Below are 23,665 nucleotides of genomic sequence, written 5' to 3'. Positions count from 1 at the left end.
AGGAGACAACTGCCTTACATAGGTCCACACCCAGCCCCCTGAGAAGAGGACCTCCTAATCCCTGAGCTTCAGTTTGTCACCACAACCTCCCACCGTGCATCTCTGACAATGATCACCACAACTTGCTCTTCCCCTTAGTTACAAATATTGTTAATCATTACATATTCCTTAATGAATATAGTTCATATCAATGTAACTGCTGGACTTGCCTTCTTGAACCAAGGAACACACCGAGATATTATTGTCATAAAAAATACAACTCATACTTGTAACATACTTTACAACTCAACCAGGGTATTGTTAGAGATCCTGAAAATTCCAGATACATGATCTAGGCTAATGCCATATAATGGTGAACTTGGCTATGTACTGACCTACAAGGACTCTACTTGTTTTCCTCTCATAATAAAATGATTTTTATGCTGTTTAGGGTGACGTATGTATTCGAATACCCCAAATGATGAAGCTCAAAGTTGATGTGAAGATCAGGGGGTCAATTTTAATATAGTTTTTAGCTATTACAAAATACTGACTTGACCCATATGTGAGGTCCTGACTAGAGGATGGTCAGTTTCTTTTCTTGAGACCTGATTATTTCCACATCCTACCTACTTTCCTTAGTTATTACAAAATACTGACTTGACCCATATGTGAGGTCCTGACTAGAGAATGGTTAGTTTCTTTTCTTGAGACCTGATTATTTTCACATCCCACCTACTTTTCTTATCTGGGCTTTCACACTCTTGGCCCCTGGGCCAAGTACTAGACAACAAAGAATAAACCCATAAATAATTATGCATGGGATTCTAGGAAATTATTCAAATTAGCCTGTCTGGGAGCCCTTCAAACCTAACTTCACCCGACTTGCCATACACACACTATATTCTATAGTTCCAGGTTGATGTTACCCCTCCATTAGGACAAGACCTGTGTGATCCTATATGGGAGCCTCCTTTTATGGCACTATAAGTAACAAAGTTCTGCTTCTCATTTATTCAAATGTCTTGTGTTGTGTCCCACCATCAAAAGAAATTGAAATCCCCTAGATCATGAAGGAAGCATCTATTCCATGCTTCTCTTCTACCTTCTGGTGGTTTGCTGGAAATCTTTGGAGTTCACTGGGTTGCAGAGGGTCTGCCTTGATTTCTGCCTTCATCTTTATATGGCATTCTCCCAGTGTGTGTATCTGTTTATGGTTTTCCTCTTTTTACAATGATACTAGCCATTGGACTGGATCCACCCTACCCCAGTGTGGCTGCATCGGAACTAATCCCATCTGCAATGACCCTGTTCCCAATAAGGTCACATTCTGAGGTAATGACGTTTACAATGTCAACATATGAATTTTGAGAGGACACAACTCAAATCATAATAGGAAGTATTTCTCAAAGCCACACATTATAGCTATCATGTGATCCATTGATTTTATTCCTTGGTATATATGTAAAAGAATAAATGCATAAATAGACCAAAAGATAAGTACAAAACAAAAATGATCATAGAAGATTTATTTGTGTTAACCTGAAATCCATGTACACAGCAAAATGGTGAATAAATTATGGCATAGTCAGATTAGAAAACCACTATACCATGTTACAAAAACCAACTATGTGAACAATTTTATTTATATGGTGTTCAAAAATTGGCAAAGTGGTGATAGATATCAGAGTAGTGTTTCTGGAGAAGGGCTATTGACAAAGAAAATGAAGGAAACTTCTTGAATAGTAGAAATGGTCTACCTTCACTTTGGAGGAGATTATCTGAGTTCATACCTACATAAAAATTCATCAAGTTGTACACTAAAGATTTGTGTGTCTTACCATATGTAATTTATGTTTTCCAAAATGGTTTCTAAATAAATTGTTGTGTCATTTATTTTGTCGCTTCAGTCATGTGGGAGACCCAATGAATTGTAAGTATTGGCTTTTTTGCTTTATTACCCAAGAAAACCCAGTAACATTTCCTGTTCATGGCTAGTCAGTGGCTAACCACTTGAAATGCATACTCCGGGGAGGACTTCAACTTTGAGCGTACTGATCTCCATCAATATCATGGTATCTGGTAAGTCTGATGCAATGATATTTTTAGCAAAAAGTAAAGCTATATTTCAATAGTGACAAGGATACTCTTGAGTGACTCACAAAATGTTTTATAACTTGTTCTAGTAGCAGTGATACATTTGTATATTATCCAGCAAACCTTCATATTTACCTTATGTCAATGGCGGACTGACTACTCTGGCTGAATCCAGCGTGATGCTGGATCCATTCGGAGTGAAACTGAACTTGTGTGACTAGACAAAATGCAGTGTTTCCTCCAGTTTTTTGGTTTGTATATTTTTGTCTCCTTGAATTCTTATTTTTTGGACCTTATATTTATTGACATGTAGTTATTTTTTTCCTCTTTCGATATTTTTAATATTTCTAGCACACAGGCTAAGAAGGAAACCATAAATTTCTATTTGGGATTTTAAATTTTTTAAATGGAGACAAAAAATGAATGGGTAAACTTTGTTTCAGAAAATGAGGATCAGAGAACTTAAGGATATATAAACAAAAAATAATTTCTCGAAGTCAATGATTTCATACTCACACCAGAATATTCTATATAAAGGGAATCTTATCCCAAAGCATGAACAGATGTAGAAATGAAGGCAGTGACTAAAATTAGAGCTGTCTCAGGACACCTGGGTGGCTCAGTGATTGAGCATCTCCCTTTGGCACAGAACATGATCCTGGAGTTTCAGGATCAAGTCCTACATCGGGCTCCCTGCAGGGAGGCTGCTTCTCCATCTGCCTGTGTCTCTGCCTCTCTCTGTGTCTCTCATGAGTAAATGAATAAAAATCTTTAAAAAATAAAAATAAAATTAAAGCAGCCTCAGGCAGGTGAAAACAAACTTGAATCCATTCTGTGTTTTCTTGTAATCATCCCAAAGAAGTTCCAAAACATTCTGAAAAACACTGGCTTCCACATTACCATAATATGTCTAGTTAAGGGAGAAGAGAACCAGTTCTTAGGAGAAAGAAAGATGGAATCTAGAGTGAGGAAAAAGTGAAAGAAATTGAGAGGGAGGGAAGAACATTTGGGAAGAACTCAAAAGACAGTGAGTAGCAGATTTCTAAGTCTTTTCAAAACCTGATAGCTCATTCTTTTTAGCTCTGAATAATATTCCATTGTCTAGATATACCTTGATTTAGGCAGTATTTCACCTACTAAAGGGCATCTTGGTTGCCTCCAAGTGTTGGGAATTAAGAATAAAGTTGTTACAAACAGCTGAGTGCAGGTTTTGTGTTTTAAGACATAAGTTTTTAATCCGACTGGATAAGAAACAAGGAGTGCTATTGATGGATCATATTGTAAGAGCATTTTAATACCTTAAGAAATTGCCAACCTGTCCTCCAAATTTGCTATAGGATTTTACATTTCCACTGGCAATCACTGAGTTCATTTTGCTTCACATTCTTGCCAACATTTGGTGTTATTATGGATCGCTAATAGATTTTGGCCATTCCTTGTATTATTGCTGCCACTCATTTCAAATGTATATAAATATAGTCTATCCAATTAAACATATATAAATATTTTTCTATATTGTCTATATTTTATATTTATGTTAAGTAATACATAAAACATATAAGTATATATCTAAAGAATACATGTTTTATTATTTTGAACAAACTGTTGTCAGATCAATTAAGAATAAGAAAAATAAAGGCTTTTATTTTTCCTTCACTTATTCATTCTTCAATACTTTCTTCCATTATGTAGATCTGAGTTCTTCCTTACATTATTTCCTTCTTCCTGAAGAACTCTTGACATTCCTTGCAAGGCAGGTCCACTGGAACCAACTGACCACAATTTTTGCTTGTTTGAGAAAGTCTTTTTTTTCTCCTTCACTTTTGAAGGGTAATTTTGTAGGACACAGAATTCTAGGTTGATGGGTTTGTTTCTCTTAACATTTAAAACATTTTACTCATTCTCTTTTTCTTGCCTGACTTCCTAAGAGAAGTTGGATATAATTCTCACCTTTGTTCCTCTATAATTTGTTTCTCTGGATTTTTTCAGAATTTTTCCTTTATCTTAGATTTTCTATTGCTTGAATATAATATGCCAGGCCTTGTTTTTTGTTTTGTTTTGGTTTATGTTTTTGGGTTTTTGTTGTTGTCATTTGGCATTTTGCCTGCTTGTATTCTATAAGCTTCCTAGAACTTTGATTTGATATCTGTTAGTAACTTGGAGAAATTCTCAATGCTTCAGGTATTTATTCTGTTCCTTTCTCTTTCTTCTCCTTCTGATTTTTCCATTACATGTATTTTACATGTTTTCATAGTTGTCCTATAGTCTTTGGATATCTGTTTTTTTTTATTTTAAAGTGCTTGTTCTCTTTGCTTTTGAGTTTTGGAGGTTTCTATTGATATATTCTTTAGCTTAGGGATTCTTTCCTTAGCCATATCTCATCTATTAATAGCTTCATCAAAGACATTCCTCATTTCTGTTACAGTGTTTTTTATTTAATTTTATCAACTTTGCCTCATGTATTTTGAAGTTCTTATTAGGTATATGGACATATCTTGTTTTATTGTGTTTCACTTTATTACACTTTGCAGATATTGTGGTTTTTACAAATTGAAGGTTTGTGGCAACCTTCTATGGAGTAAGACCATCAGCACCATTTTTCCAATAGCATTTGCACACTTTATCTCTCTGTGTCTCATTTTTGGTAATTCTTGCAAATTTGAAACTTTTATTACTTTATATTTGTTGTGGTGATCTGTGGTCAGTGATCTTTGATGTGACTGTTGTAATTGTTTTGTGGTGTCACTAACTATGCCCATCGAAGATGGTGAACTCAAGTGACATGTATGTGTATGTGTTCTAGCTCTAGCACCTACTGGCTGTTCTTCCATGTCTCTCTCCCTGTCCTCAGGCCTCTTTCTTTCCTGAGACACAACAATATTGAAATTAGGCCAATTAGTAACTTTACGATGACCTCTAAAGGTTCATGTGAAGGGAGAAATACACATTTCTCACTTTAAATTAGAAGTGAGAAAGGATTAAGCTTACTAAGGAAGGCATGCTGAAAGCTGAGACAGATCAACAGCTAGTCCTCTTATGCCAAGCAGTAGCCAAGTTGTGAATGTGAAGGAAAAAGTCTAGAAGGAAAATAAAAGTGCTACTCTAATGAACACACTAATGATAAGAAAGTGAAACAGCCTTATTGCTAATATGACAAAAGTTTGAGTTATCTGGTTAGAATCTCAAACCAGCCACAACATTCCCTTAAACCAATGCCTAATCCAGAGCAAGGCCCTACTTTCTTCAAAATCTGTGGAGGAAAAGAGAGATGAAGAAACTGCAGAAGAAAAGTTGGAAGCTAGAAGAGGTTGATTCATGAAATTTAAGGAGAGAAGCCATATCCGAAACAGAAAAGTGCCAGGTGAAGCAGCAAGTGCTGATACAGAAGCTGTAGCAAGTTATCCAGAAATCCTAGCTCATTCATGATGGTGGCTAAAATAAACAATGATTTTTAATGGAGATGAAACCACCTTACATTGGAAGAAGATGTCATAAGGACTTTATGAAATTCTATTGCCTTTCTCCTGTCATATATATTTCTGTTATTCTCTATCATTTTTTAAGTTAGTAAGTAAGGAATCAATAAGCAAACTAAATTCTTTTGTGTGCTTCTAATCTGCACAGGTTTTTGTTTGGAGGTGGGTGGGGAGAACATATATTTCTTCCTTTTTAAAATTCTGCTTTTATTTCTGTAGACATTCTCCACAGATTTTTATTTTATACCCTACATTCAATAACTCCAAACTCTGAAGTTCTGAATCTTATTCTTCTCTTGAGGAATAAGGGAGGGAAACCAATAAAAAGTGCATCATGTCATTTTGTGGTTGCATTTTCCCCCTGTGTTTTGTAATTTTGGAATATAAACTCATAATTATGTGGCTTTGAGTCTGAGAACTAACTGGTTTGAGTATAGAAACTTGGGGAAGGACCATCCTCTTCCATTATGGCAACTAACCAGAGTCTTTGCTCACTACTATGGACTGAATGCATCCTCAAAAATTCATATATTAAAATAATCTCCAAAGTGATGGTATTTGGAGATAGATGTAGAGGCTTTGGGAGGGAATTTTATCATTAGGGTGGAGATCTTGGGTTAGTACCCTTATAAGAAGAGACACAAGAGAGTTTGCTTTTTCTCTTTCTCTCTCCCTTTGGCCCTCCCTGCCAGAATACAGCAAGAAGGCAGCTGTCTAGAAGGCAGGAAGTGGGCTTTCACCGGACACCATATCTGCTTGTGCTTTGGTCTTAGACTTCCCAGACTGTACAACTGTGAGAAAAAAGATTGTTATCTAATCCACTGTATGGTATTTTTGTTGCAGCAGGCAAAGCTGACTAAGACACTCCCGTACACTTGATTTAGATAAGACAAACTATACCCTCTCTGACTGCCCTTTTATATCACCCCTAAGAACACTAAGGTTTATTTAGTTTTTGCTACAAATCCTTCAGGTCAGAGTCTCTTGACTGCCATTCTGTCCTTGCTAGTGTTTATGATTATCTACTTTGCCTGAGACTATTAAGTGCTGACACTTTGTGTTGGTACTGCAGAATCATATCATCCTCCCTGAAGCCAGCACCACCACACCACAGATGATGGGCACCTTCATAGATAGTGTGCATGGATAACAGAAGTCACTTTATTCTGCTGAACTGGGAGATGGCACACAACCCTGAACACTTCAGGGCACTTTCCTAGTATAAAAAATGGCAGATTTCAGAATTCTGTCTGGTTTTGTGGGTTTGAGAGAAACCCACAAAACGAGACAGAGAGAAGGCACACAATCCTAAGACTTCTGCCTCAAGAAGGAGCCAGGGAAATGGAGAAGGAATACATCTTTAGGAAACGTCTGAGAGACCTCCCAGAATCTCTAGCTGGGCTGACAGGTGAAGATCTTTTTCTGAAGAAGCCCGTCACTAAAGACTGGAGGAAGTGACAGCTTCCATAAATATGAAGACACTAACCATGGAAAGCTTCTAAAAAATCTAAAAATATGACACCACCAAAGAAACAAAATAAAGTTCCAGTGACTGATCCAAAAGAAATGGAGATCTGCATTCTGGAGAAAGAAATAAAAATAGTCTATGTAAGGAAGCTCAATGAATACAAGAGAACACAGACAATTGGACAAATCTGGAAAACAATACATGAACAAAAGGAAGTTTCAAGAAAGAGACAGAAATCATGAGAATCAAGCTCAAATCCTGAAGCTGAATAATGCAATGACTCCACTGAAAAATGCAATAGGAAGCTTTAGTGGCAGATTCATCAAGCAGAAGAAAGAATTATTAAACACAAAGGTATAATTTGAAATCATCCAGCCAGAGATATAAAGCAAACATACAAAAAGAATGAAAGCGATTAATGAAAGTCTATGGGTCTTATGAAACACCAACAAACAAAATAGTATCAGCATCATGGGAGTCCCAGATGGACAAAAGAGAAAGGAGCAGAAACCACATGTAATGTAATTATGAGAGACAACTTCCTAAAACTTTGGGGCAGTGGGTGAGGAATGAATGTCGAAATCCATGAAGCCCAAATAACCTGACTGACCATAAAGAAATATTCCCTGGCACACCTTGATAATCAAATGGAAAAGAGAGACTTTTGAAAGTAGCAGGGGAAAGGTGATTGGCCACATATAAAGGAACTCCATAAAACTAGCAGATTTCTCAGCAGAGACCTTGCTGACCAGGGGAGTGAGATGATATATTCAAAGTGTTGAAAATAAAAGCCTGCCATGGAGGAAATCTTTCCTTAGCAACCCAGAAATAAAACTGATCAAGACTTACCTAGAAAAAACAAAGCAGATGGCCTTTGTCAGTACTAGATGTGCTTGCAATTAATTCTAAAGGGTGCTCTTCAAATTTGATGACAGAATGGTAATCAAAGACATGAAGACATATGAAAAATAAAACATACTGGTAAAGGCAAATATAAAAGTAAATATATACAAGGTACAAGGTAAAACATCTTTCTGTAAAAACAGAAAGATGCTACTTAACTCTAAGAGTCCTGTGTTTGTGGTGTGTAAATCACTTTTGACTCTAGCACAAATGCTAAAAAGAAAAGTATGAGAAATAATTACAACTATGATAATTTTAGTGAATAAACAAATTAAAAATATGTGAATTGTGACTCAATAAAAGAAAAGGCGGAGAGAAATAAAAGCAGTGAGTGCTGTATGCAATGAAGTTAAGTTGTAATCAGCTTAAACCAACTATAAGGTGTTTCATATAAGTCTTGTGGTAACCACAAAGTAAAAGAAAATATCTGGTAGACACACTAATGATATAGTAAAAGGAATCAAAGCATACTACTACAAAAAAATCATCAAATCACAAAGGAACAATAGGCAGAGAGGTAGAAAGGAACAAAGGAACTTCAAAACAGTTAGAAAACAATGAACAAAATGAAAATAGCAGTACATCCCTCTCAGTCATCGTAATATAAATGGACTAAATTCTACATTAGATGGTAATGGGTAAGGCACCAAGATTGAACAATATGCTACATATTGGAGATTGACTATACCTTTACGGATACAACTAGGCTGAAAATGAAGGGATAGAAAGTGCCCCCCCCCCCATTGAGGAAGGTAATTTATGTTACTGAAATTATATTCATTTAAATGTTAGTCTTGCCTTAACAAATACCTTCACAAAAACATCTAGAATACTATTTAGCGGAATACCTAGGAACCATGTCCAAGCCAAGTTGACACATAAAATCAGCCATTACAGTACAAAATGGGGGAAAGAGAGGGATGAATTATCTCAGTCTGGTTCCAAATTTTCCTGAAGGTAATCTCATTTGTGCCGCTGAGTGAGGCCCACCACTGGATTTAACACTTTTAATCCTGTGGGTGATATCTGGAGAAAGCCCTGGACTCAGCCCAGATCAAGGGAGGTACCCATGAGGGGTCAGTCCACTGTGGCTTCAAAGGAGGTAGAAGCAGGGTTGCCTTTGACAGAATTGTTGTCATCGTAGAGTAAGGTGTCTCACAAATGAGAAATCATTGATTAATAGCTTATAGTGTAATTTTCAAATGTTAACATGGTTTTCCACTTGATGGAATAACTTCTAATTTCTGTTTTTCAAAGCAAAGCATTTTGTGGACTTTAGTTACAGTTAGAAGATTTTCTATAATTATGTCTGTAAGAGATGTGCATACATGGAGGCTTGTACTCCATTTAGGCACCTAAAACTGATATACTTTCCTCTGAATATTTTCTAGCTTCAACAAATACGTTACCTGTGGAAAGAAAGCAGAAAAGCATCACACCTCCTGTGGAAGGTAATATGCTTTTTAATTTTTTTCTAGAGGCTAGTACTAAAGGGAGGAAGTGTTCAACATCCTTAGAAACATAGTTGACAGTCTGGTCAGGGGGACAATTTTGAGCCCAGTAGAAGAGCATGGTGATCTGAACACAGCGGGGTGAGGGATCATGCATGACCCTGACCCTCCTCTCCTAAAGCAGTTCAATTCCCTGTGAAGATTATGGAGCTCTCTCTATCAGGCACTGTGCTAAGCTTCATGGGGAAGTCATAAACATGCTGCTCACCACCCTCTCTCTTTCTGGTTTCATCTTCAGCATCCATGCCAAAGAAAACCAAGAGAAAGTAGGGATAGGTATCCTTATATTAGAGAAAATAGACTTTAAGTCAAAAACTGTAACTAAAGGCAAAGAATGTTAGTATCTAATGGTAAAAGAGTCAATACATCAAGAGGATATAACAATTGTAAATATTTATGCATCCAACATCGGAGCACCTAAATGTATAGATCCGATATTACCAGAACTGAAGAAGAAGTAGACAATACAGCAGTTGTAGGGAACTGTAGTATCCCATATAAAAATGGAAAACTCTTTGCTACATAGAGTCAATAAGGTAACAGTAGGCTTGAACAACACTGTAGACCAAATGGCCTAATACACATGTACAGAACCTTCCTTCCAACAACAGCAGAACACATTGTTCTCAAGCACACACAGAATAAACCACAAGATAAATGATTATATCCTTCATTTTTCTAAAAATTTATTTATTTTACAGAGACAGACAGAGAGAGAGCAAGCAGGGGGAAAGGTAGAGGGAGATGTAAAGTGAGAGAATCTTCAGCAGACCCATACTGAGGGCACGGGTCCCGATGCAGGGCTTGATCTCAAAACCCTGAGGTCATAACTTGAGCTGAAACCACGAGTTGAACACTTAAGCAATTGAGCACCACCCAGGTGCCCCTAAATTATAATTTAAAAAAAAAATGTTGTTTTCCAAAAATTAGTTCAATATAGAAGTTTACAGAACCTGAATTTGAAGTAGATTAGGATTGTTTTGAGTGTCAGAAACTGTATAGAATCCAAGGGAAGGATGCATGTTGGTCTCAGGAACCAAGGAGTTAGAGATGTGAGCCAGGTGAGGAGAATCATTCTATCTTTCTCTGCTTCTGCTACAATCTTCCCAAGATAGGTGTATTAGGGTTCCTTGGAGAAAAAAGAATGAGAGAGAGAGAGAGAGAGAGAGAGAGAAAGAGAGAATATAAGGAGGCAGGGAGATGGAGGAAAGAGGAGATAGGTGAGTGAGAGTGAGAGAGAAGGAGGAGGGAGAGGAACAGGGAGGCAGGTAGAGAGACTTAAAGGATTGGCTCACGTGATTGCAGAGGCTTGCTAAGTCCAGAATCTCTCGGGTGGGCCAGCAACTAGAGATCCAGGGAAGAGTAGCAGTTTGAGTCTGAAGGCTGTGTGCTATAGAACTCTTTCCTGGGAGGTCACTCTTTTCTCAGTCAAAGCCTCCAACTGGTTTGAAAGTGCTCCCCCTCCCCCATTGAGGAAAGTGATTTATGTTACTGAAATTATATTCATTTAAATGTTAGTCTTACCTTAACAAATACCTTCACAAAAACATCTAGAATACTATTTAGCGGAATACCTAGGAACCATGTCCAAGCCAAGTTGACACATAAAATCAGCCATTACAGTACAAAATGGGGGAAAGAGAGGGATGAATTATCTCAGTCTGGTTCCAAATTTTCCTGAAGGTAATCTCATTTGTGCCGCTGAGTGAGGCCCACCACTGGATTTAACACTTTTAATCCTGTGGGTGATATCTAGAGAAAGCCCTGGACTCAGCCCAGATCATGGGAGGTACCCATGAGGGGTCAGTCCACTGTGGCTTCAAAAGAGGTGGAAGCAGGGTTGCCTTTGACAGAATTGTTGTCATCGTAGAGTAAGGTGTCTTATAAATGAGAAATCATTGATTAATAGCTTATAGTGTAATTTTCAAATGTTAACATGGTTTTCCACTTGATGGAATAACTTCTAATTTCTGTTTTTCAAAGCAAAGCATTTTGTGGACTTTAGTTACAGTTAGAAGATTTTCTATAATTATGTCTGTAAGAGATGTGCATACATGGAGGCTTGTACTCCATTTAGGCACCTAAAACTGATATACTTTCCTCTGAATATTTTCTAGCTTCAACAAATATGTTACTTGTGGAAAGAAAGCAGAAAAGCATCACACCTCCTATGGAAGGTAATATGTCTTTAATTTTTTTTTCTAGTGGTCAGTACTAAAGAGAAGGGTTGCTGAACATCCTTAGAAACATAGTTGACAGTCTGGTCAGGGGGCCAGCCTTCAGCTCAGTTGAAGATCATGGCGATCTGAAGGCTGCTGCATGAGGGACCTGAGTGACTCTGGCCCTTGTCTGTCAAAGCAGTTCAATTCCATGTGAAGATTATGGAGCTCTCTCTATCAGTCCCTGTGCTAGGCTTTAACGGGGAACACAGAGGATGAACAAAGATGAAGAAAGATGAACTACACCACCAGAGCACCCTAGGGGGCTCAGTTTTGTGGGTGAACCCAGATCTCATATAGAATAGAGGAGATAAGCCCTCCTACCAAGTGTGCCAGGAATATAGAGAGGGAGACTGAGGACCCAGGCCCTGAGAAGGCTTCACAGAGCATGCAGCATGTGATTTGCTCTTAAAGGAAGAGGGATGTGTTCACAGAGAGAGTGCTGTGTAGGCCACCCCAGACAGCAAGAAACATTGAGGGAAGACCTAGATAAGCAGCTGTACTTGGTGCTTTCTTTCTGAGGTGTGGGGCAACAGAGGGGTGATAGATTACAAAGGTGAGTCTATTTGAAAAGAGGGCTTTTAAAGCAAAATCAAACACATTTAAGTTTGTCCTCAGGCGGTGAGAGATCTCTGAAGGGTGTCCGAGTGGAGGGGATCACCCCTGTGTTACAGAATCACGTAGGTGGCTGCAAGATAGGCTATTAACTGAGAAGAGAGTTTTGAGACGGAGACAGATGTTAGAAGGCTTCTGGAGTAATGCAGGAATGTGGTGATGGGGTCTTTTTTTTTTTTTTTTTTTTTTAAAGATTTTATTTATTTATTCATGACAGTCACAGAGAGAGAGAGAGAGAGAGGCAGAGACACAGGCAGAGGGAGAAGCAGGCTCCATGCACCGGGAGCCCGACGTGGGATTCGATCCCGGGTCCCCAGGATCGCGCCCCGGGCCAAAGGCAGGCGCCAAACCGCTGCGCCACCCAGGGATCCCGTGATGGGGTCTTAAACCAGGGTGTGGCAGTGAGAACAGAAAGGAAAAGGGATTTGTCTGTGTGCAGGAGGCTGGAGGAGACTGGAAGAGAGTCATAGACACAGGCTGCAGAAACACTGGGACATGCCTGCTGGTTCTGGAGCAAATATGAGAATCTACCTGCTACCCTTCTGTGAAGCCAGAGGTGAAATCACCATAGCTGATCACAGGAGTGTGTGGAGATTTATTGTTAGACAGGTGCCAACCCATTTAGTGTGGGGGAGTGACTGGCCATTGGTGAATTATCACAACAGAGATGAACAGAGGAGGGATGCCTGTTGGCTCAGCAGTTGAGAAACTGCCTTCAGCTCAGGGTGTGATCCCAGGGTCAAGTCCTGCACCGGGTTCCCCACAGGGAGCCTGCTTCTCCCTCTACCTGTGTCTCTGCCTCTCTCTGTGTGTCTCATGAATGGATGAATAAAATCTTTTTAAAAAGGCAGGTATGAAAAGAAAAAGAAGAGGATTAGGAAAGGATGGATAATAGCAATCCCCTAAGATGCTTCCTATCAGGTGAAGGGGCATCGTTGGAGGTCATAGAGTGGAGCAAAGTGAAGGAAGAGAGACTATCCATAGTCCTGGGGATCCTCACCATTGGACCTACTTCTCTGGAGACTGCACCCCTATTAAAATATGTATGTTTTTTTGATTAATTAGTAGTTTCCTTTAAAAGAATAGAGTCACACCTTGAGAATAAATGTCAGGAAAATTAAAGCCTTAGCCTGAAGGGCTGAAGGGCAAAGTCCCCAGAACACAAAAGAACCCTCTTAACACGCTGCTCATCAGCCTCTTCTCTCTCTGGTTTCATCTTCAGCATCCTGCCCTTGGGCACATATATGCTCCTCCACACTCAGCTCTACGCGTTCTCCAATCAGCTACATTCTTGCTTGCCTCTAAGCTTTGGCCAAGTCACAGGTTCTCTGTGAAAGGAGTGGCCACCTGCAGTGGTCAAAAGAGCATAGATTTAATTGCTCCTCAGATCTGCTTTTTTTTTTTTCAGAAAAGTGAAATTTATTAGCATTGCGCTACAGGACATAAGAAATGTAAAGATTTGTCCTTCAAGATCCACTGACTTGAAACTGTAACATCCTGAGAGAGAATAAGTATTGTTAAAAGTCATTTTATTACAGCATAAAATCATACCAGTTAGGTTTTGTAAGATGCAGAATTCTATGCCTACACAGGAAGTGACAGATGATACTTTTGTGAAATTGGCAACAGTCTTCCCTGGAAGCCCTGGGAAATACAAGATGTTTTGCATGGTATTAGTCACAAAAGGCATTTGTAGACAGCCACAAAACAACTGTCCCCAACAAAGCACAAGAGGGTGGAGAACGGATGAGAAAGTAGGAAGACCACTGGTGAGATGGCACTGAAGGAAGGAAGGAAAGAAGGAGATCTGTTGAATTTACTGACTTAGTGATTCTCCAAATAAAAAATAGCTTAAGAAATGTCCATCTTGCTCAACCTGAATGTCATCTTATTTTTAATGAAAGTGTCACATGCTTTTTATATTTATGTTTCTATGAAGTGCCATCCTTAGGGGTAGGCTTTTCATTCTGATATTACAGATTTATTCTTTCTGATCAAGACTTGGGAGGAGAAAACCACATCACCAATTTTTCCACTTTCTACCCCAAGGAGGATGAGATAAATCTAATAATCTCTATGACCGAAAGATTTGATTTAGATGAATCTGTCCTTTAATTTATATTGTGTTTTCTTATTTGTGTTTCTCAAAGCTAAACTTCTGAATCAATTTTAAACTCTTAAAATATTTCTCACACGTATAAGAAATATAGTTTATCTAAGAACACTTGATATAGGAGAGAAATGGGTTCATCTTTGGATTAAGTTTAATGTGTTTAATGTGTTATGCATTTTGTGCATGTTTAATTTTTATGTAAGCCTAATTAATATTCTTGAAATAAGATCACCAGCAAAGTCATGTTGTAGTACACTTTATATGATTTGTTGTAGAGAGTGTAACACATGAAGTTGTTCACCACGCTTCTGTTTTCTCCTTCTCTTTGTGTGTGTGTCCAGCCAACACTTCTCTGTCTGTATTTGTGGATACAAGGGCTGTGCTTCATTGCCCTAATGCCACCTCGAATGTTCTGGTAGTAACATGGTCAGTAATCTTCAGAGACAACACTTCCTGCATCAGAGCCTACAGGACAGATAGCAACAAGACCAGGGAAAAAACTTGTACAGACGAGAGAATATCCTGGGACTCCAGACCTGATCAGAACTTTGCCCTTCGGATTAATCCCGTGGCCATCACTCATGAAGGATATTACAAGTGTGAAGTGGTCACACCTGATGGGAATTTCTGTCATGGGCATCACCTCCAAGTGTTAGGTAAGGAGCCTCGCGTACTGTGGTATGCCAGAGAACCAGATCTGAGACTGAACCAAAGGTCTCTCTCTAGTCCATATCGCATGTGTTGAGCCTGAAACATTTCCCCCTGCATCTCTGCAGTGCCCCCTAAGGTGACCCTGTCTCTAGGCGAGAATGGAACTACCGTGTGCTGGGCAGTTGCAGGGAAGCCAGCTGCACAGATCTCCTGGACCCCAATGGGAGATTGTCACACTGTGGAAGAACGACTGGGCAATGACACAGTGACCGTGCAGAGTACATGCCACTGGGAGGACCGCCAGGTGTCTGAGGTGTCCTGCTTTGTCTCCCATGTGACTGGCAACAAGAGTCTGTCCATAGAGTTGAATCAAGGTAATTACCTGTGTTTTTTTTTTTTTTTTTTTTTTTTTTTAAGGTAATGAACTTAATGCTTGGGAGGAGAAAACCACATCACCAATTTTTCCACTTTCTATTCCAAAAACAAAGCAAGGAACCTTTTGCTCCTAATTTGAAGATGTTATCTAAACTTAACTAGGTAATGCTTTACTATGTTAGGGAAATAATTCCTATTCCTGTAACAAAATGAAGGAGTAAATTTAACAACTTCTTAGTGGTACACTCTAAATATCTTTTATTCTAGAAGCCATAAAAATTTAACTTAGTATCTATTGACTTTTACTTTGAGATTAGTATTTGCATAAAGTAGCAATACTTTTATATACTTTAATAATACTGATTCAGTAGATAGACAGGAACGATATTATTCCTTTCCTGATTTTCATAGTTCTTAAATAGTCACCACTTTTATTACTAGCAGACAAGTTTTCCTTTCTTCTCTCTGTCATCTGAAACATATACATCAATTCATTTGCCAAATACTTGTCGAATGTATGTGTTTTTGATGCTGTTATGTAAAGATGAAAAGACAAGGTCCATGTCTTCATATCATTCCAAGAAGTATAACCCGATGGTTACGAGCAAAGCATTCGGCATAATATGGCTTCTTGTTTACCAGCTGTATGACTTGGGAGAGTATTTAATTTCTCTGTCTCATGGCCTTTTAAAAAATTGAGATATGGAACACCTGCGTGGCTCAGCGGTTAAGTGCCTGCGTTGGCCCGGGGTATACTCCTGGGGTCCTGGGATTGAGTCCCATATCAGGCTCCCTGCATGGAGCCTGCTTCTCCCTCTGCCTGTGTCTCTGCCTCTCTCTCTGTGTCTCTCATGAATAAATAAATAAGATCTTTTAAAAAATTGAGATATAATTGACATATAATAAATAATTTTGGGTATACATAATGATTTGATATTTATGTATGTGGCAAAATGATCACTACAATGGCTAGTCTCATGGTTTCTTCATTTGATAGAATGGATGACAGAACCATGTTATAGAGTTATTACGATATCTAAAAGGAATAATATATTTGAGGAGCCTAGTTGGCACAGTTGGTTAAGCATACCACTCTGGGTTTTGGCTCGTGATCTCATGGGTCATTAGATCGAGCCCGGGCTGGGTTCTACATTCAGAGAGTCTGCTTGAATTTATGTTTCCCTTTGTTCCTCCCCCCTGTTCTCTCTCTCTCAAATAAATAAATCAATCCTAAATAAAGAGTAATATATTTATTTTACATGGTGCCTATCACATAGGTGGTACTCAACAAATTTTAGCTACTGTATTTAACATGTGAACAGTATTAGCTTTTATATTCAATAAATGTTAGCTATTATGTGATTATATTAATACAGATTAGCTATTAGACTCATTCTTATGTTATTTAAAATAATCAGCCTATTAATTATTCCTTATAGCATCTCTCCTATTAAGTTTTTTGCAACATCTTTATTGAGATCTAATTTATGTAGCGTGCAATTCACGCATTTAAAGTGTATCATACAGGTCTTTGGCACATTCAGAGTTATGCAACCATCACCACAATCAATTTTAGAACATATACGTCACTCCAAAAAAAAAAAAAAAAAAAACCCTCTATCCTTTAGCTATCACTTTCTAATTCCAAAAATCCTCCAGCTTTAGGTAACCACTAACCTACTTTCTGTATCTATAGGTTTTCCTATTTTGGACATTTCACATAAATGGAACCATATAATATGTGCCTTTTGTTACTGACTTCTTTTACTTGGGATAATGTTTTCAAGCATCACCCATGTTGTCCCATGTACTAATACATTCATTTCTATTCTTTATTTTCTATTACCAATCTCCTACCAGCTCTAGGTTAATATTTTATACTTCTTGCCTCTAGACATATGCATTTATCTGCAGTCCCACCTGACTTTGCTTTCCATAGATAAAACATTCAACCTGTACTCTATACTCATTTCTCCCTTCCCATGTCCTGAGAAGCTTTGCTTCAGTAGTTTTCTGTGCTCTCTTTTGTTCACTCTTTTTTGTTCCACAGATCCATTTCCTAAGGCTGATTATATGGGCATGACTCTTTTTCTCCCTGTTTTATTTTTTTTTCCTCCCATGTTTTATTTTTATTTTTTTACTTTAAAAAATATTTTATTTATTTATTCATGAGAGACACACAGAGAGAGGCAGAGACACAGACAGAGGGAGAGGCAGGCTCCTCGCAGGGAGCCCGAAGTAGGAGTCCATCCCGGGACTGGCATCACGCTCTGTGTCAAAGGCAGATGCTCAACCACTGAGCCACCCAGGCGTCCCTCCTCTCATGTTTTAATAGTTTCTGGGACTTCCACAAACTCTTGGCTCTTGCCTTTTATTCATATCCAAGATTTTTTACAAGAAGAATCTATGCTCATTGTCTCTTCTGTGTTACCTCACATCTACTCCTTAACTCCTTTGCATCTTTGTGCACAGGAAATATTCTAACAAAAAGCTAAAGATCTCTCAGATGCCAAACAAAATATAAATTTTTAATTCTTAGTTATTAATTAACTTCTTTGTGATATGTGATATGGTCTTTCCTCTCTTCTTACCTATTTTCCTCCCATAATCACTTGGTTCTCTACTTAACCTTCAGTCAGCTTCTTAGTCATCTTAGATTGTTTTTCATCTACTCATTCCATGAAGGAAGGCATTTCTCTGAGTTTGATCATTGACTCTATTGTCTTTTCACCTTTACTCCTATTCATTGAAGGACTTCATCCGTATATTTGGCTCCAACCACTGCCTAATTATTGACTCTCAAACCTATTTTTAGCTCATATTTCTCTCCTTGGCTATACCATGATCAAAACCAATTTCCAATTGAGTGACTTCATGTGGATACATCAAGGGCACCTCAACTTGCATATTCCTGAAAAGGAATTCCTCTTCTCTACTCCTTCATAAGCTCCATACTTATATTTTATCTTAATAAATGACTCAAGCCAGAAAATTAAAGATATCCTACAATGTTAAACTTTCTTATTTCCCATATTCAAAATCAGTCACTATGTTCTGTTGATTTTTGTCTTAAATTCTTTTCTTAAATCTAGACCTTTTCCTTTCCTTTGCTTTAGTTGAACACATGATCATCTCTCCCCAGAATTATTCCAATTTCCTTGTAACAGGTCTGGCACCTAGCTTACCTCACTCCAATTTATTGCCTACACTGTTGCCAGAGTGACTTTTCTAAAACGAGAAGAATATGCCCCTCTCCTCCTTAAATGCCCCCAGTGGTTTCTCTTGGTCTCTTAGAAATCTAAGCTCCTATGATATGTCATTCTCCATAGCCTCATGTCTTGCTAATCTTCAGCCTGGACTGTGGGCTTCTTTGGGCTCCTCAAAAGTGTTATCCTTTCTCATACTTCTGTACATGTAATTGCACATTATACATGCCATTTTCACCTCTCCACATGCACTTCTTTCCTCATACTCTGTTCTTTCATTCCATTTTCTCAATTCCTATTAAAGTTTTAAAAAAAGATTTATTTATTTAGTTGAGAGAGAGAGCAGAGTATGGAGGAAGGGGCAGAAGGAGAGAATCTCAGACCCACCTTGAGCATGGAGCCCCATATGGGGCTCAATTTCATGACCCAGAGTTCATGACCTAAGTTGAAATCAAGAGTCCAATGCTCAACCAACAAAACCACCCAGGTGCTCTTCCTCTGAAGTTTTGAGGCTTAGTTTGAAATGGTTTCTGGGATAATTTTCTTTTCCCATGAAATTTCCTACTCTGTGCTCATGTAATGCCTCACGCATATATCTGAGTACTTCATAGTCCTGTAATTGACTGTCCACTTCTCTGACTCCAGTACATGGTAAACTTCTTGAGAGTAAGAACCATATTCTTCATTTCTATATCCACAGTCTGGCACAGTGCCTAAAACATACAAATAGTTACAGAATTCAGATCATCATAGACTTCATCTACATCTGTACTCTGCTCTATCACATTTGATTTGTTAATGAATTCTTCAAATCTTTGCTCAAATTGTTTCTTTCCCTTGAAAACTTCTTCCTTCTCTTAACCTATTTAATACTGTTATTGGCAAGGTTCCATTCAAATTTCACTTCACTCTGACCTCCCAGTTGGAGTTGATTCAGTTTTCTTATTCTTTAGATGATTACATTCCATAATGCTCACTTAGTACTCTTTGCTCTCTTGTAAGTGATCTTTTCATTTGTATGGATCTGGCTTTTCCAATCAGACTGTGAGCCTTTTTGAGGGCTGAGACTATGTCTTCTTCCCTGATAGTGCATAGGAAGGAGATTGGCCTACTTCTAGTTTAGTATGTGAATAGGTTATTTAACAAGATGACATGACTTTTGGAGCAAAGACTCAGAATAGTACTTAAAGTTTACTTTTGGTTGCCATTTTCATAGCAGAAAAAAACTTCAGAATGATAGTTCAAATTAGTCTCATTTTATCTTTTCAACAATTCTTGGGGCCATTTTACAGATTAATAAATGAAAGTAAGAAAACATAAAATACCCTACTAAACCGATGACAACAACTCAGTGACAAAATTACTGTGTGGAAAATATCAGATAGTGCTCAAAATATTAATGATAATACCCTAAAAATCTTCCATTTACTTAGGAAGTCAGAAAACATATTTCCTTTTTTTCTTATATAATTGGAAAGTATTAGCAATGTTTACTGTGTATTTATTCATTTAGAAAATATTGAAAATCTACCATGTATAAACACACAGCTCCTAAACTCTGTCATGAAAGAATATCTTAACATTTGAATTGTAGTTTAGAAGGTGTTTTGATTATGATAGTCTGTGAACTTTTAAGACTATTTTAAAAGTCTCTTTTAGACAATTGACCCTACTTTGTTCATCACAAGAATCCTTGAAATGGTCTTTACCTGTGCCTGTGTTGCCTGTATTTAAAGGTGCCATAACTCTGGAATTTCCAGCATCAGCCTTACTGGTCATTCTCTATGTGAAATTCTCTTTATTCTTGGTTATTATCCTGGTCATCGTGGGATTCACCTATTTCCAGAGAATAAATCATTGCAGGTAGGAAATAAAATCTAAAAAAATATAGACTCATTAGAAAGAAAACATCATTGTAAAGCTTTAAGTTTATAATATTCTGGGAAGAGCTGGATGCATTTTTTGGCACATCTTTTGTTCCCCTACCTCTTTCTTTGATGTATGAACTTTGTTAACACCTGGAGAGTCCAGGAAGTGATGCCTGCAGCATTGGGGCAAAAGTTCCTGTTTCATTACAGTGCTTTCCTGAAAGATAATCTGTCCTGGGCCATCCTTCGAGAATTCAGTGGGCGAAATGAAGTTCAACTGAAGCTTCTTAAATGTTTACTCCCTAGTTTCTATGCCTGTGAAGGATTATATTCATTGTGCTTAATTATATATTTTGTGTTTTTTCATAGAGCATGAAAACTGAAAAATCTGGAAGTCAATTTAGATTTGATGGAACACCATGAAAAAGCAGCTGGTTAAGATCAACCTTTGGGTTCAACATCTAACTCAACTGCTCCAATTCTATTTAGTACCTTTGTGTTTATGTGAATCAATGTGATAGTTGGCAAATCCTGTTTCAAACTCTTAGCATACGTATATTTATGCACATGCCAAAGCTTGCTGCCTGCCTTTGTAAATGTCTGGGATGACTCATCTACTTTCCTCTTTGTCTTACTGAATTCTTATTTGCAAACAGGAGATAGCCCTGCTTCTCAGCCTAAAGAGGAAGATGGTTCAGCAAATGGCAAATTACAAAGCTCCGCAGGTTTTCTACACCCCTTGAGTTCTTTGGAACCTCCCATCCTTTTCTTACTAGCAATTAGTCTGGTTGTCGTACTGCATGTTTGGCCCAATCATTGAATAAATGATGAGGAGTCATTTTCAATAGTACCTTTATTTTTGAAGAAATTATAAGTTAACCCCAAATAAGGACTCTTAGAGTTATGGGAGACAGTGCTGAATGTCACCTCATCTTTTAGAGCTCAGCCGTCTCAAGTAGTCCACACTGGAATGGATTAATGGTAAGATTTCTTGGTGAAACCCCAATATTTTCTAGGGCCACAGTAAACTGGAACCCTATCTTGATTGATTGATATGGTTACCCTATAGTAAAAAGTGTCCTTTTATTTAAAGGAAAAATTTCTTGTATAAGTTGGCACGTGATTCAAGCTATTGTTTTTTTAGCAAGGCTCCAAGGGAAAAAATGAATGCATACTACTATCTGGAAGATAATATATAAGTAGGATAGTCTAATTGTTAAAACAAACAACCTCCCAATCTCAGTGTATTCATAATCACAAAAATTTAATTCTTCCTCACTCCATATCCCAGGGAAGGATTTTGATCTAGAGCAGGGAACAGGAGTGGTTCTGCTGTAAGTGAGCACTTTATCCTATATCTCTGCCCTTCTCAGAGTATTCTCCTTTCAGCTGGTGAGTGTGAAAGAGAAAGGGAGAATGGGGGATTTTTATGTAGGAGGTTTTTATGAGCCAGGCCTGGAGTAGTAATAATATCTGCTCATGTTCTATTGGCTAGTATTTGTCACACAGCCACACTAAATTCTATGGAATTTGGAGAATGTAGTGTAACTGCCTCAGCAGAAATAGAGTCAGGGTTTGGGTACAGATAGCTAGTCCATGCCTACAGTAAAGGATAGGACAAATGCTAAGATTAATACTTAATTCATCAGTAACTCAACATGAACCAAGAAATAAACTAGTAAATAATTTCATATATAACTTATATTAGCTCTTTTTTCTTTTTTATTATAAATATTCCCTCATGTTTAAAACAGAGCATAGAATTGAAAAAATCTAGTACCATAGTTTTGTCACAGACTCAAAAACACTGTGGCACTGACTGCTAATTGCCTGATCCAATGCTCATCTTCCCTTTTCTTTGTGGTAGAAGATTATATTCGTGACTCCAGATCTTCCTCCTCCCTCTGTCCATGTAATTTGTCAGTGGTTTTTTTAGTTGAAAACATAAAGAAATTGCATGTTTCTCTAACTCATGTAATTTGCTTTAGCCAATCAAATGAGACAAAAGTGGCAGTGTACTAGTTTTGAGCTAACATCTCAAGAAGTCCTGTGTGTTTCTGTTAATTGTACGTGAGAACATGCCTGGGCTAGTCCGCTGGGGGATGAGAAACATGTAGAGCAGAGCTGGGTCATCCTAGTCCCATTCTCCACCTTACTGTTGAGGCCAGCCTAGATAATCCAACAGTTAATCATCTCTTAGACAAGGGAGATGCTCAATCAAGGTCAAAAGAGCCGCCTACCTGACCCTCAGATGATCCCAGACATTTAAGCAATTGTTGCTATGGAGGTTTTGTGATTGTTACACAAAATTGTTGTGATGTTAGATCTTTGATGCATTGCTTAATAACATGACTCCAATTTTTTTTAGTATGGAGACACACTTAACTAAAAGACATTTCTCAGTTTCCCTTGTAACTGAGTGTGACTACCCATTACAATTTTTGCAAATAAGGTGTAAGCATATATCTTGTGTGATACCTTTTGGGATATCTCTTTGAAGAGAAAGGAGAAATCCTCTTTTACTTTTCTTTCTTGTCTCCTGGACTATAATGACTGGAAGTCCAGCAGCCAGCTTGGGCCATGGATGACATTGAGGATGGCAGCTATTCACTAAGATGGTGGAAAAGAAAGACAGAAAGATCTTGGGCCCTAATGACTATGGAGTTACCATACTAACTCTAAAATACCTACTTTAAAATTCTTTTGTGTGAGAGAAAATACGCTATTGTGTTCATGCCACTGTTATTCTGAGTTTTATTCCATACAATGTGAACTTAATCCTAGTTCATGAAAATGCCTACTTTGCCAGGTTCAAGATTTGCTGTCAGTCTTACAACATAGGTTATACTCTATTCATGTGCATTTTTCATGTCCTATTTTCATTCTTCCCATAGAGATTATGAAACACATGTAACTTCAGAAGATAATAACCATAGATATAAGAGCCATCTATGTTAGAACCAATTCCAGAAGAGCCAAAACTCCAGAAGAATTGCTGGTTATGTAAAACTGAAGGATGTTATAGACTTGTGATAGGAAAGGGCTTGGGAATTTGGAGATGTGCAAAGATTATCTAATAGACAATCCCACCACATGAGAAGACGTGTCTGTGTTACAGGGTTGGAAAGATAAGGATGTTGTTGTGGGCTGTTAGAGAGGATGTGATCAGGAGAAACAGAGGAAT

General features: G+C 38.0%; 1 protein-coding gene across 2 annotated transcripts; it reads left to right on the top strand.

Annotated features, from left to right (window-relative positions):
* The first annotated feature begins 1,953 nt into the window (after window positions 1-1,953).
* LOC112641580 (cell surface glycoprotein CD200 receptor 2-like) lies at window positions 1,954-22,183 on the top strand. 2 transcript variants are annotated; one of them, XM_035710031.2, is made up of 7 exons: window positions 1,954-2,061; window positions 9,315-9,374; window positions 11,552-11,611; window positions 14,723-15,037; window positions 15,158-15,406; window positions 20,350-20,476; window positions 20,851-22,183. In XM_035710031.2, the coding sequence occupies exons 1-7, from the start codon at window positions 1,998-2,000 to the stop codon at window positions 20,855-20,857; spliced, it is 882 nt and encodes a 293-aa protein (XP_035565924.1). In that variant the 5' UTR covers window positions 1,954-1,997; the 3' UTR covers window positions 20,858-22,183. The 2 variants fall into 2 exon arrangements, with proteins under 2 accessions (XP_035565924.1, XP_048961099.1); XM_049105142.1 differs by lacking the exon at window positions 11,552-11,611 and having other exon boundaries at window positions 1,958-2,061.
* The last annotated feature ends 1,482 nt before the right edge of the window (window positions 22,184-23,665 follow it).

Source organism: Canis lupus, chromosome 33 (genome assembly GCF_003254725.2).
Source record: "Canis lupus dingo isolate Sandy chromosome 33, ASM325472v2, whole genome shotgun sequence".
Classification (NCBI taxonomy): Eukaryota; Metazoa; Chordata; class Mammalia; order Carnivora; family Canidae; genus Canis; species Canis lupus.
Note: the sequence above shows the minus strand (reverse complement) of the source record. Positions and strands in the feature narration are given on the sequence as shown.